Genomic DNA, 10653 nt, shown 5'->3' with positions numbered 1-10653 from the left:
CAGCATAACCTCACAGGTTGTCCTCATAACAATCTTTAACATTCCATATTACTGCGCATCGAATATTTCAAATTGAAAAAGACGGCAAAGGTGTCCATCTGGCTGTTGCGTGGCAACGATTTATGTAGGAACTATACTTTGTAGTAGCGGAAGAATGACGGTTTATGATTAAACTATTTTGTTTCTAATTGTTTTTATTGATGACACGATATCAAATATTTGTAGTAACAGTTTTAGAAAAGCAATAAGCCCCGCGAGTCCGTGGTTTACGCTGATTTTAGAACAGGTAAGGGGGTTTTCGGCACTCCGCTTCGCGTCGTGCCTAACAACTCCCCTTACCTGTTCTAAAATCAGCGTAAACCACGGCCTCTTGGGGCTTATTGCTTAACTATCACATGGCATATATGGAATCATGTAGTAACCAGTAACATTTTAAGCTAGTAAAATGTGTGATAAGTAGGCTATACTTATATAGCCACCCTTTGCCTTAATGGCAGCTTTTCACACTCTTGACATTCTCTCAACCAGCTTCATGAGGTGAAGATATAATACATTCCGACATTCTTGAATGAGATTGTAACGATAACAAAGTAGTTATTCTAAACATTCACTCTCGTTGCCTGTGACTCACATCCTAAACAGCAGGGAGTGAATAACGTCATTTCCTTTGTTGGCCTTGTCGGTGGCGGGAGATTGCAGCATGGCGGTGCAACCGAAGCAGAACCTGTCTATGGACAGTGTATCCGAACATGGCTTTCTTAAATTCTTTTTCTCTATGCCGGACAAACCAGACACTACGTTTCGGATATTCGATCGGAATGACTACTACACAGTGCACGGGAAAGACGCTACATTTGCTGCTAAAGAGGTTTTTAAGACGAATGGGGTCATCAAATATCTGGGTTCTGGTAGGTCACTCACTGGCAGTGGTATATCAAAATAGCTTTTTGACAAGTGAACTAGATAGAGACCTGACAAATGTTGACATAATTAATCTGCAGTGTATTGGAGCTAACAGTAAACGTGAACTAATCTAAACATTCATGTTTATATAGCTAAGTGCAGTTTGGTATTGCGCATTACCCTTCGTAAGTCTATAATCGCAGCTTGCACAGCAAGTTAATAATTAACAGCTAGTCAATTTTAGAATGGTACGACAGCCCTAGTGAACGACATTTGACTGTGTGTTCGCCTGTTTGTGTTTGGGGGCTTGTTGCAGGAAGCCGCAAGTTGGAGAGTGTTGTTCTGAGCAAGCTCAATTTCGAGGCCTTCGTGAGAGACTTGCTGCTCGTTCGTCAGTACAGAGTGGAGGTTTACAAAAACCATGGCAAGACCAACAGAGACCACGACTGGCAGATAGAGTTCAAGGTAGCTAGCTTGCGTCTACCACTGCTATTTATCTTCAAACCAATTCCACACTGCTCAGCTCTGCTTAGATCGCAGTGCCAAGAGCAACTTAAAATGTTACACACTAGACCAGCACTGTTCTGTTTAGTAGGCTACGTTTTAGCCCTCTGTCATTCCTTCTTTCAGTGTATTCAGTTCTCTGTCTCTCTGCCAGGCATCCCCAGGGAACCTGACCCAGTTTGAAGAGATTTTGTTCGGAGGAGGGGCCGGGGGAGAAGGGTGTGCTGGAGTGGTGGGGGTACGGTTGGCTGTTGGGGGGGATGGGCAGCGCGTGGTGGGCGTGGGCTACGTGGACGCAGCCCTGAGGACCATGGGAGTGTGTGAGTTTCCCGACAACGAGACGTTCTCCAACCTGGAGTCTCTCCTGGTCCAGATCAGCCCCAAGGAGTGTCTGCTACCCCAAGGAGACAACAGCAGTGACACGGCCAAGCTACGCGAGGTCTCTCTCTCTTTCTTTCTTTCTCTCTCTCTTCTGTCTGTCTGTCTCTTTCTCTGTTACAGTTCACATACAGTACATATTATGTGCCATCGTGACGTGCAACATGCTAGACAGGTGTGTGTGTTAGTGACAGCAGGGAGGGGGGGTGTGTGTGAGCAGGTGGTGCAGCGCGGAGGGGTGCTGCTGTCGGACAGGAAGAGAGCAGAGTTCAACAGTAAGGACGTGGTGCAGGATCTCAACAGGCTGCTCCGAGCCAAGAGAGGAGAGACCGTCGCAAGCAATACACTCCCGGAGCTGGACAAGCAGGTACACACACGCACACACACACGCACACACTCACACAGTCCCACAGGCCCTTTCTGTGGAGGAGGACTCATGGAGCCATGTGTGTGTCCAGGTGGCCATGTCATGCTTGGCAGCTGTTGTTCGCTACCTAGAGCTGCTGTCTGATGAGTCCAACTTCAACTCGTTCAGTCTGACCCCGCTGGAGCTGGGCCAGTACATGAGGCTGGACAACGCTGCCATCCACGCCCTCAGCCTCTTCCAGGTAAGCTCGCCTCCGCCGGCTCTCTGGGTCTTGTGTTGCCTCGGCAGCCGCTCGTTTCCCGTAACGGCTCCCTTCTGATTTCTGCTCCCCAGGGTTCGCCCGACGACACCAGTGGCGCTCACTCATTGGCCGGGTTGCTGAATAAGTGCCGCACCCCCCAGGGCCAGCGATTGGTCAACCAGTGGATCAAGCAGCCACTCATGGACAAGAAGAGGATAGAGGAGAGGTGAGGGACAGGGAAAGGCTCAGAGGTGTGCTGTCACATGTACAGTGGAGGCTGCCAAGTTCTGGGATGACTTCAAAGCTGTGTGTGTGTGTGTGTGTGTGTGTATAGACTGGACCTGGTGGAGAGTTTTGTGTGTGATGCAGAGCTCAGGCAGACCTGCCAGAATGATCTGCTCCGGCGTTTCCCTGACCTCCACCGACTGGCCAAGAAGTTCCACCGCCACTCTGCTACGCTGCAGGACTGTTACCGCGGTTACCAAGCTGTCAACCAGATCTCTGCCCTGCTATTGGCCCTGGAGCGCTACTCTGGTGAGACACACACAGTGTTTGACTGGTTCAGGACTCCAGTGTCAAAAATGACTCGAGGTGCAAGTTGTTTTACGGTGTGGCACGAACATATTTATGACCAGGCCCAAACTGTTCAACCGACGCCCTCAACTGGACGTGATCATGCCACCCAGACTACAGTGAGTGTGTTTACTGACAGGAAGTCACCAGGTGCTGCTGGAGGCCGTCTTCCTGTCCCCGCTCCGAGACCTGGAGGCAGACTTCACCAAGTACCAGGAGATGGTTGAGACCACGCTGGACATGGACCAGGTGTGTGAGGGAGCACGACTACCAAACGCAGACCTTGTAGACTACAAAGTGGAAAAAGACTGTGTGTCGTCTATATGTAATGCCATATGGACTTGGGGGGGAAACTTGAGTGCAGGTGGACAACCATGAGTTTCTGGTGAAAGCGTCGTTTGACCCAGTGCTGAGTGAACTGAGGGAGACCATGGACACCTTGGAGAAGAGCATGCAGGCTGTCCTGTCCAGCGCAGCCAGAGACCTGGGTGAGACACACAGACAGACAGACAGACAGACAGACAGACAGACAGACACACAGACACACAGACACACAGACACACAGACACACAGACACACAGACAGACACAGACACAGACACAGACAGACAGACACAGACAGACAGACAGACACAGACAGACAGACAGACAGACACAGACAGACAGACAGACACAGACAGACACAGACAGACAGACAGACACAGACAGACACAGACAGACACAGACAGACACAGACAGACACAGACACACACACACAGACACACACAGACACACACACACACACACAGACACACACAGACACACACACACACACACAGACACACACACACACACACAGACAGACACACACAGACAGACACACACAGACAGACACACACACAGACAGACACACACACAGACAGACACACACAGACAGACACACACAGACAGACACACACAGACAGACACACACAGACAGACACACACAGACAGACACACACAGACACACACACACACACACAGACAGACACACACAGACAGACACACACACACACACACACAGACAGACACACACAGACAGACACACACAGACAGACACACACAGACAGACAGACACACACAGACAATCACACAAACACAGACAGACAGACACACACAGACACACACACACAGACAATCACACAAACACAGACAGACAGACACACACAGACACACACACACAGACACACACACACACACAGACAGACAGACAAATTAAAATAAGTTATGATGCATTTCTAAGTAGTTATGATTTACTATAGGTTTTGCACACAGACATCTTTAGTTTTGGACATGGCACAGTGAATATGATGAGCTTGATGTTTCCCGTGCTGTCTGTGTGTGTTAGGTTTAGATTCAGGGAAGACTGTGAAGCTGGAGAGTAGCTCCGTGCTGGGGTTCTACCTGAGGGTCACCTGCAAAGAGGAGAAGACTCTGAGGAACAACAAGAAGTTCACCACTCTGGACGTCCAGAAGAACGGAGTTCGGTTCACCAACAGGTCAGTGTGTGTGCGCGTCCCTGATTGTACTTTAATGGTATTGGTAGTGAATGAGACTTGGATGAGGAATATCAAATTGTTTTTTACTCTTATCTGGCAAAACCAGCAGACAGAGACACTCATGGAGAACCCAGAGTGCTAACGTCACCACTGTGGACATAGATATTTAGAAACCACTCACTGTCTAGTACAACCTCTATGGACTACGTATACCCTGCTGGTCCAGGCTGAGTTAGTGGTGTTGTCCTGGTCCAGTATGGCTGAGTTAGTGCTGCTGTCCTGGTCCAGCATGACTGAGTTAGTGGTGCTGTCCTGGTCCAGCATGACTGAGTTAGTGGTGCTGTCCTGGTTCAGGATGACTGAGTTAGTGGTGCTGTCCTGGTTCAGGATGAGTTGGTGGTGCTGTCCTGGTCCAGGCTGAGTTGGTGGTGCTGTCCTGGTCCAGGCTGAGTTGGTGGTGCTGTCCTGGTCCAGGCTGAGTTGGTGGTGCTGTCCTGGTCCAGGATGATGACTGCTAGGAGGGCATCTTTCATACTAAAACCAACGAGCTCCTTGTGTTTGTGTGTGCATGCGCAGTAAGCTGAGCAGCTTGAACGAGGAATACACCAAGAACAGACAGGAGTACGAGGAGGCTCAGAATGCCATCGTCAAAGAGATCATCAGCATCGCCTCAGGTGACACACACATTCTTGATGACCTCAGTGACCCAGTTAAGCACTAGGGGCCAGTTGTTCAGGCGCGATCTGATTGGATTTTGGGTATTGGATTAGATCAAATCTTAAAAATGGTTAAAAAAGGATTCTGAAATTGGATTAGATCACGTAATCCAGTCTTGGTTTTGATCTGGATCCAACCTTCAATATGTGTTGTTCAAAACCTTTTAGTAGGACTGGGATCGTTTTTGATCTACAAAATCAAGATAATTCTGATCCCAGTGGAAGGGTGCATTCAGGGTGGATTTCAGCAACAAAATGTAATAAAACTTGAAATTGGTCAAAAGAAACTGTATTTGCATCATGTAATGCATATATATATATTTATTTATATATTAGTCTTCTGCCAGATTCTTCTGGCGGAAGAACAAACCAAAGCCAGTCTTGAAAAAGCCTGCTAAAAGGAGAGTTTCAAAAAGCTGGTCTCTCCACAACCGAAGACTAACTTTGAAAGTTCTTTTAATTTTGTCAACTATTGGACATTTAGCCTTTTTCTGATTTTGAAACACATGTTCAAAATATTCACATTGTATTTGTGAAGACGATTCCCGGCTGAGCAAAATTACGTTGTGTCCTTGGGCAAGGCACTTCACCCTACTTGCCTCGGGGGAATGTCCCTGTACTTACTGTAAGTCGCTCTGGATAAGAGCATCTGCTAAATGACTAAATGTAAATGTAATGAAGAATTTATATTTGTTTGTTTTCAATTGTTTGTGGGTCAGATGATGGCTCTGTTTGGATTGTTTTATTTTGCCTTTTTCTGTCTTCATATCAAAATGCTTAAAAGTGACCCATGCTGGCTATTGAACCTGTTCTTTACTTGGTTAGCCAAGTTAGGACATTGTTATACGTAATCCCATTTACAACATTTACAATCAGGGATGGGCGAACAATGCCCTATGAAGTGTGGTTTCTTCCAGATTGTGCCGGCCCAAAGAACCAAACTATCGGCGCATTGAAAATGAACAGCGTCATCTAGCAGCCGTTTAAACTGGCTGAATGAAGCGTAGTGGTTGTCTCCGATGGTAGACTACCCTACGTTATTTAATATTTTAATTAATGCTACATGCGTTCATTTAGATGTGATATTAGTGCTCACACATTAAAATGTTGTGTTACATCTGTAGGCCGACATTTTCTCACAGTAAAAGTTAAAGAATATCATCTGAGGTGCCTTGCATTGGGGCAGGTATCCAGACTCACGTTAACAACACGTCGTCGAACATCGCTTTAACCAGCTACGCCACTTAAAAAAGCTGTTACTTGATGTGGGTGGACGGTCTTTATACGATATGGTCTTTATATCAATTAAACTGGATTACACCAAAAAAAAATCATATTCTTAACATTTGTGATATGTAGGCCTATTGTGAATATTATTACTAATTATTATTACTGTTGACAAATCATTAAAAAAAAAAATTCTGTGCACTGTATAGACCTACCTAGTCCTATCATGTTACGTTTCATTTCAATAAAATAACACAACTCAAGGGCACGGATTTATAATTATTACTATACAGATTTGGCTAAATTATAATGACTGATGGAAGAAACTCGAGCGATGCCTGGAGCTGCTTCTCTGACAATGTGAGATTTGTCTTTAACAAGAAGCCATGGCTTCGTGCCTTGTGTGGCTCTGGTTCTGAAGAGCGGCAAATCTTCAAACCAGTTCGTGACGTTTGAAGCATTGAACGTCACCCATCACGTGGTTATCGCAATTTGATACAAGCTCCAAAACCCTTTTTTGAAACAGTGCGTATTGGTTTTGCCACACAAGCATCGATGCGTCAGTGCCATACATCCCATCCCTACTGGGAATTTGGTAATCTTGAAAAGTTTGTATCTGGATCAGGGTGATCCAATCCAATGTTGCTTTGAAAAACCAGTACACATATAAAATTGATGACCTGATCCTGAATAGCAAAACATGGGACTTCAAAATCTCGATCATTCTGATCCAGATGAAACGTTGTGAACAACTGGCCCTAGGTGATCAACCCCCTTCTCCTTCCCTAGGTTACGTGGACCCCCTGCAGGGTCTGAGTGATGTCATAGCCCTGCTGGACGGCGTGGTGAGCTTCGCCGCGGCGTCCGTGTCCGCCCCGGTGCCCTACGTGCGTCCCCACCTCGTGGAGGGCGCGAGCAGGCTGGTGCTGCAGCAGGCCAGACACCCCTGCATGGAGAGCGACGTGGACACAGCCTTCATACCCAACGACATCACCTTCGTCAGGGGGGAGAAGAGCTTCTACATCATCACAGGTACACACACACACACACACACACACACACACCGACACAGACTGTGATGGTTTTGTGTTTGTGTGTTCTAACCCCCCCCCCCCCTCCTCCTTCAGGGCCAAATATGGGTGGTAAGTCTACGTTCATCCGCCAAGTGGGCGTCATTGCCCTGATGGCCCAGATTGGCTGCTTCGTGCCATGTGACAAGGCGGAGCTGAGTGTGATAGACGGCGTGCTGGCCCGCGTGGGCGCAGGGGACAGCCAGGTGAAAGGAGTGTCAACCTTCATGGCTGAGATGCTGGAAACGGCCGCCATCCTCCGGTGAGAGCACACACACACACACACACACAGACACACACACACAATCACAAGGTCCAACATGGGATGGCAACCCACAAATGGTTTTGCACTGTAAAGGAAGGATGCATACTTTAACCTATGCTTGAGAATCCATGCTAGCTCCAGGTAGCATTGGCTGCTTTACTTGTGAACAGTTTTGAGGGAGACAGTTGAGACTTCTTTGTCATTCCCCTAATCTCCATGTACTTGTCACAAACAAGTTCCCATGAAGCAGTTAAACAAATAGGATTCCTTCTGCAAACCTTAAAATAAGCTAATCATCGGATATCCTCTTCAAATTTAGACACCTGATTTATCTTCACTGATCTCTCTGTCTAGTTCGGCCACGGAGAACTCGTTGATCATAATTGATGAGCTGGGTCGAGGCACATCTACGTACGACGGCTTCGGTCTGGCCTGGGCCATCAGTGAACACATAACATCCAAGATCGGCTGCTTCTGCCTGTTTGCCACTCACTTCCACGAGCTGACGGCGCTAGCTACGCACCATCCCACCGTACACAACCTGCATGTGACTGCTCTCACTTCCCAAGACACACTCACCATGCTGTACCGGGTCAAACCAGGTGAGCGCACACACACTTTGGAATGGAAAAACACCAATCCATAAGTTCTTGTGTCACTTTCATTGTTCTCTCGCCAAACCTTTTTTGTTCAGGTGTGTGCGATCAAAGTTTTGGGATTCACGTGGCCGAGATGGCAAACTTTCCTGCTGCCGTGGTTGCCATGGCGAAGGAGAAGGCTGCAGAGCTGGAGGAGTTCCAGGAGCCAGCAGGCGGCGAGGGGGAGGAGCCTGATGCCAAGAGACGCCGCGTAGAAAAACAGGTAGAGGCAGGGACACAGGCTTTATCCTTGACCAGTGAGGCAGGTAGAGGCAGGGACACAGACTTCATCACTGACCAGTGAGGCAGGTAGAGGCAGGGACACAGGCTTTATCCTTGACCAGTGAGGCAGGGACACAGGCTTCATCACTGACCAGTGAGGCAGGGACACAGGCTTCATCACTGACCAGTGAGGCAGGTAGAGGCAGGGACACAGGCTTCATCATTGACCAGTGAGGCAGGTAGAGGCATGGACACAGGCTTCATCACTGACCAGTGAGGCAGGTAGAGGCAGGGACACAGGCTTTATCCTTGACCAGTGAGGCAGGGACACAGGCTTCATCACTGACCAGTGAGGCAGGGACACAGGCTTCATTAGTGACCAGTGAGGCAGGTAGAGGCAGGGACAGAGGCTTCATCACTGACCAGTGAGGCAGGGACACAGGCTTCATCACTGACCAGTGAGGCAGGGACACAGGCTTCATCACTGAACATTGAGGCAGGTAGAGGCAGGGACACAGGCTTCATCACTGACCAGTGAGGCAGGTAGAGGCAGGAACACAGGCTTCATCACTGACCAGTGAGGCAGGTAGAGGCAGGGACACGGGCTTCATCACTGACCAGTGAGGCAGGGACACGGGCTTCATCACTGACCAGTGAGGCAGGGACACCGGCTTCATCACTTACCAGTGAGGCAGGTAGAGGCAGGGACAGAGGCTTCATCACTGATCAGTGAGGCAGGTAGAGGCAGGGACACGGGCTTCATCACTGACCAGTGAGGCAGGGACACAGGCTTTATCCTTGACCAGTGAGGCAGGGACACAGGCTTCATCACTGACCAGTGAGGCAGGGACACCGGCTTCATCACTGACCAGTGAGGCAGGTAGAGGCAGGGACACAGGCTTTATCCTTGACCAGTGAGGCAGGTAGAGGCAGGGACACAGGCTTCATCACTGACCAGTGAGGCAGGTAGAGGCATGGACACAGGCTTCATCACTGACCAGTGAGGCAGGTAGAGGCAGGGACAGAGGCTTCATCACTGACCAGTGAGGCAGGTAGAGGCAGGGACACGGGCTTCATCACTGACCAGTGAGGCAGGGACACCGGCTTCATCACTGACCAGTGAGGCAGCTAGAGGCAGGGACACAGGCTTCATCACTGACCAGTGAGACAGGTAGAGGCAGGAACAGAGGCTTCATCACTGACCAGTGAGGCAGCTAGAGGCAGGGACACAGGCTTCATCACTGACCAGTGAGACAGGTAGAGGCAGGAACAGAGGCTTCATCACTGACCAGTGAGGCAGGTAGAGGCAGGGACACCGGCTTCATCACTGACCAGTGAGGCATAAGCTATGTCCCTGTCATGTATGTTGGTCCCTATTTAAAAGGAACTAGAAATATATTTACACAAGTGTGCAAAGGCAGATTACTGACGTCAGTAGCTGCCTATAGTATTGCATTAATGTTTATATTGGCACCGGCCAAGACGGGGACATCCGGGTTGTTTTTAGTTCACATTGGACCCTAAATGCCCATGTGGACACTGAACGCGTACAAATGATTACAGAAATGGGCTCTTTCTCAACACTCCACAATCACATGCCAATATTGACTTGGCATCTTAACCATCCACTTCATCTACTGACTTCAGGCCGTGGTCATGTGTTCATGTGTGCTCTCTGCAGGAGGGCGAGGGCCTGATCCAGGACTTCCTGGTCAAGGTCAAGTCCCTGCCCGCCGCCACCATGACGGAGGATGAGGTGAAGGCCCAGCTGAAGAAGATGAAGGCAGAGCTTGTTGCCCATAACAACAGCTACATCACAGAGCTCCTGGGCTCCAGGAGCTAGGAGCTGTCCTCCATCCTGTCCCAGCAAGGTGGGCTGGATGAGTGTGCAGGGTCTGGAGATGTTTATATACAGATTTCCGTTTTTTGTTCTTTAGTTTTACCGTTGTAAGTCTCTTCAATAAAATTGAAATAGATGTCTTGGATTGTGTTTCAAGCAAAAAGTTTTCGCATTGTTGCTTTTGCCCGACCCT

General features: G+C 48.7%; 1 protein-coding gene across 1 annotated transcript; it reads left to right on the top strand.

Moving 5' to 3' along the window:
- Positions 1–649: 649 nt before the first annotated feature.
- msh2 (mutS homolog 2 (E. coli)) lies at positions 650–10623 on the top strand. The gene is made up of 16 exons (XM_047031813.1): positions 650–908; positions 1220–1368; positions 1562–1846; positions 2006–2152; positions 2244–2393; positions 2486–2619; positions 2728–2927; positions 3106–3215; positions 3331–3454; positions 4332–4482; positions 5059–5156; positions 7215–7457; positions 7553–7757; positions 8115–8362; positions 8455–8621; positions 10302–10623. The coding sequence occupies exons 1-16, from the start codon at positions 701–703 to the stop codon at positions 10461–10463; spliced, it is 2781 nt and encodes a 926-aa protein (XP_046887769.1). The 5' UTR covers positions 650–700; the 3' UTR covers positions 10464–10623.
- The last annotated feature ends 30 nt before the right edge of the window (positions 10624–10653 follow it).

This window comes from Hypomesus transpacificus, chromosome 13 (assembly GCF_021917145.1).
Source record: "Hypomesus transpacificus isolate Combined female chromosome 13, fHypTra1, whole genome shotgun sequence".
Taxonomy (NCBI): Eukaryota; Metazoa; Chordata; class Actinopteri; order Osmeriformes; family Osmeridae; genus Hypomesus; species Hypomesus transpacificus.
Note: the sequence above shows the minus strand (reverse complement) of the source record. Positions and strands in the feature narration are given on the sequence as shown.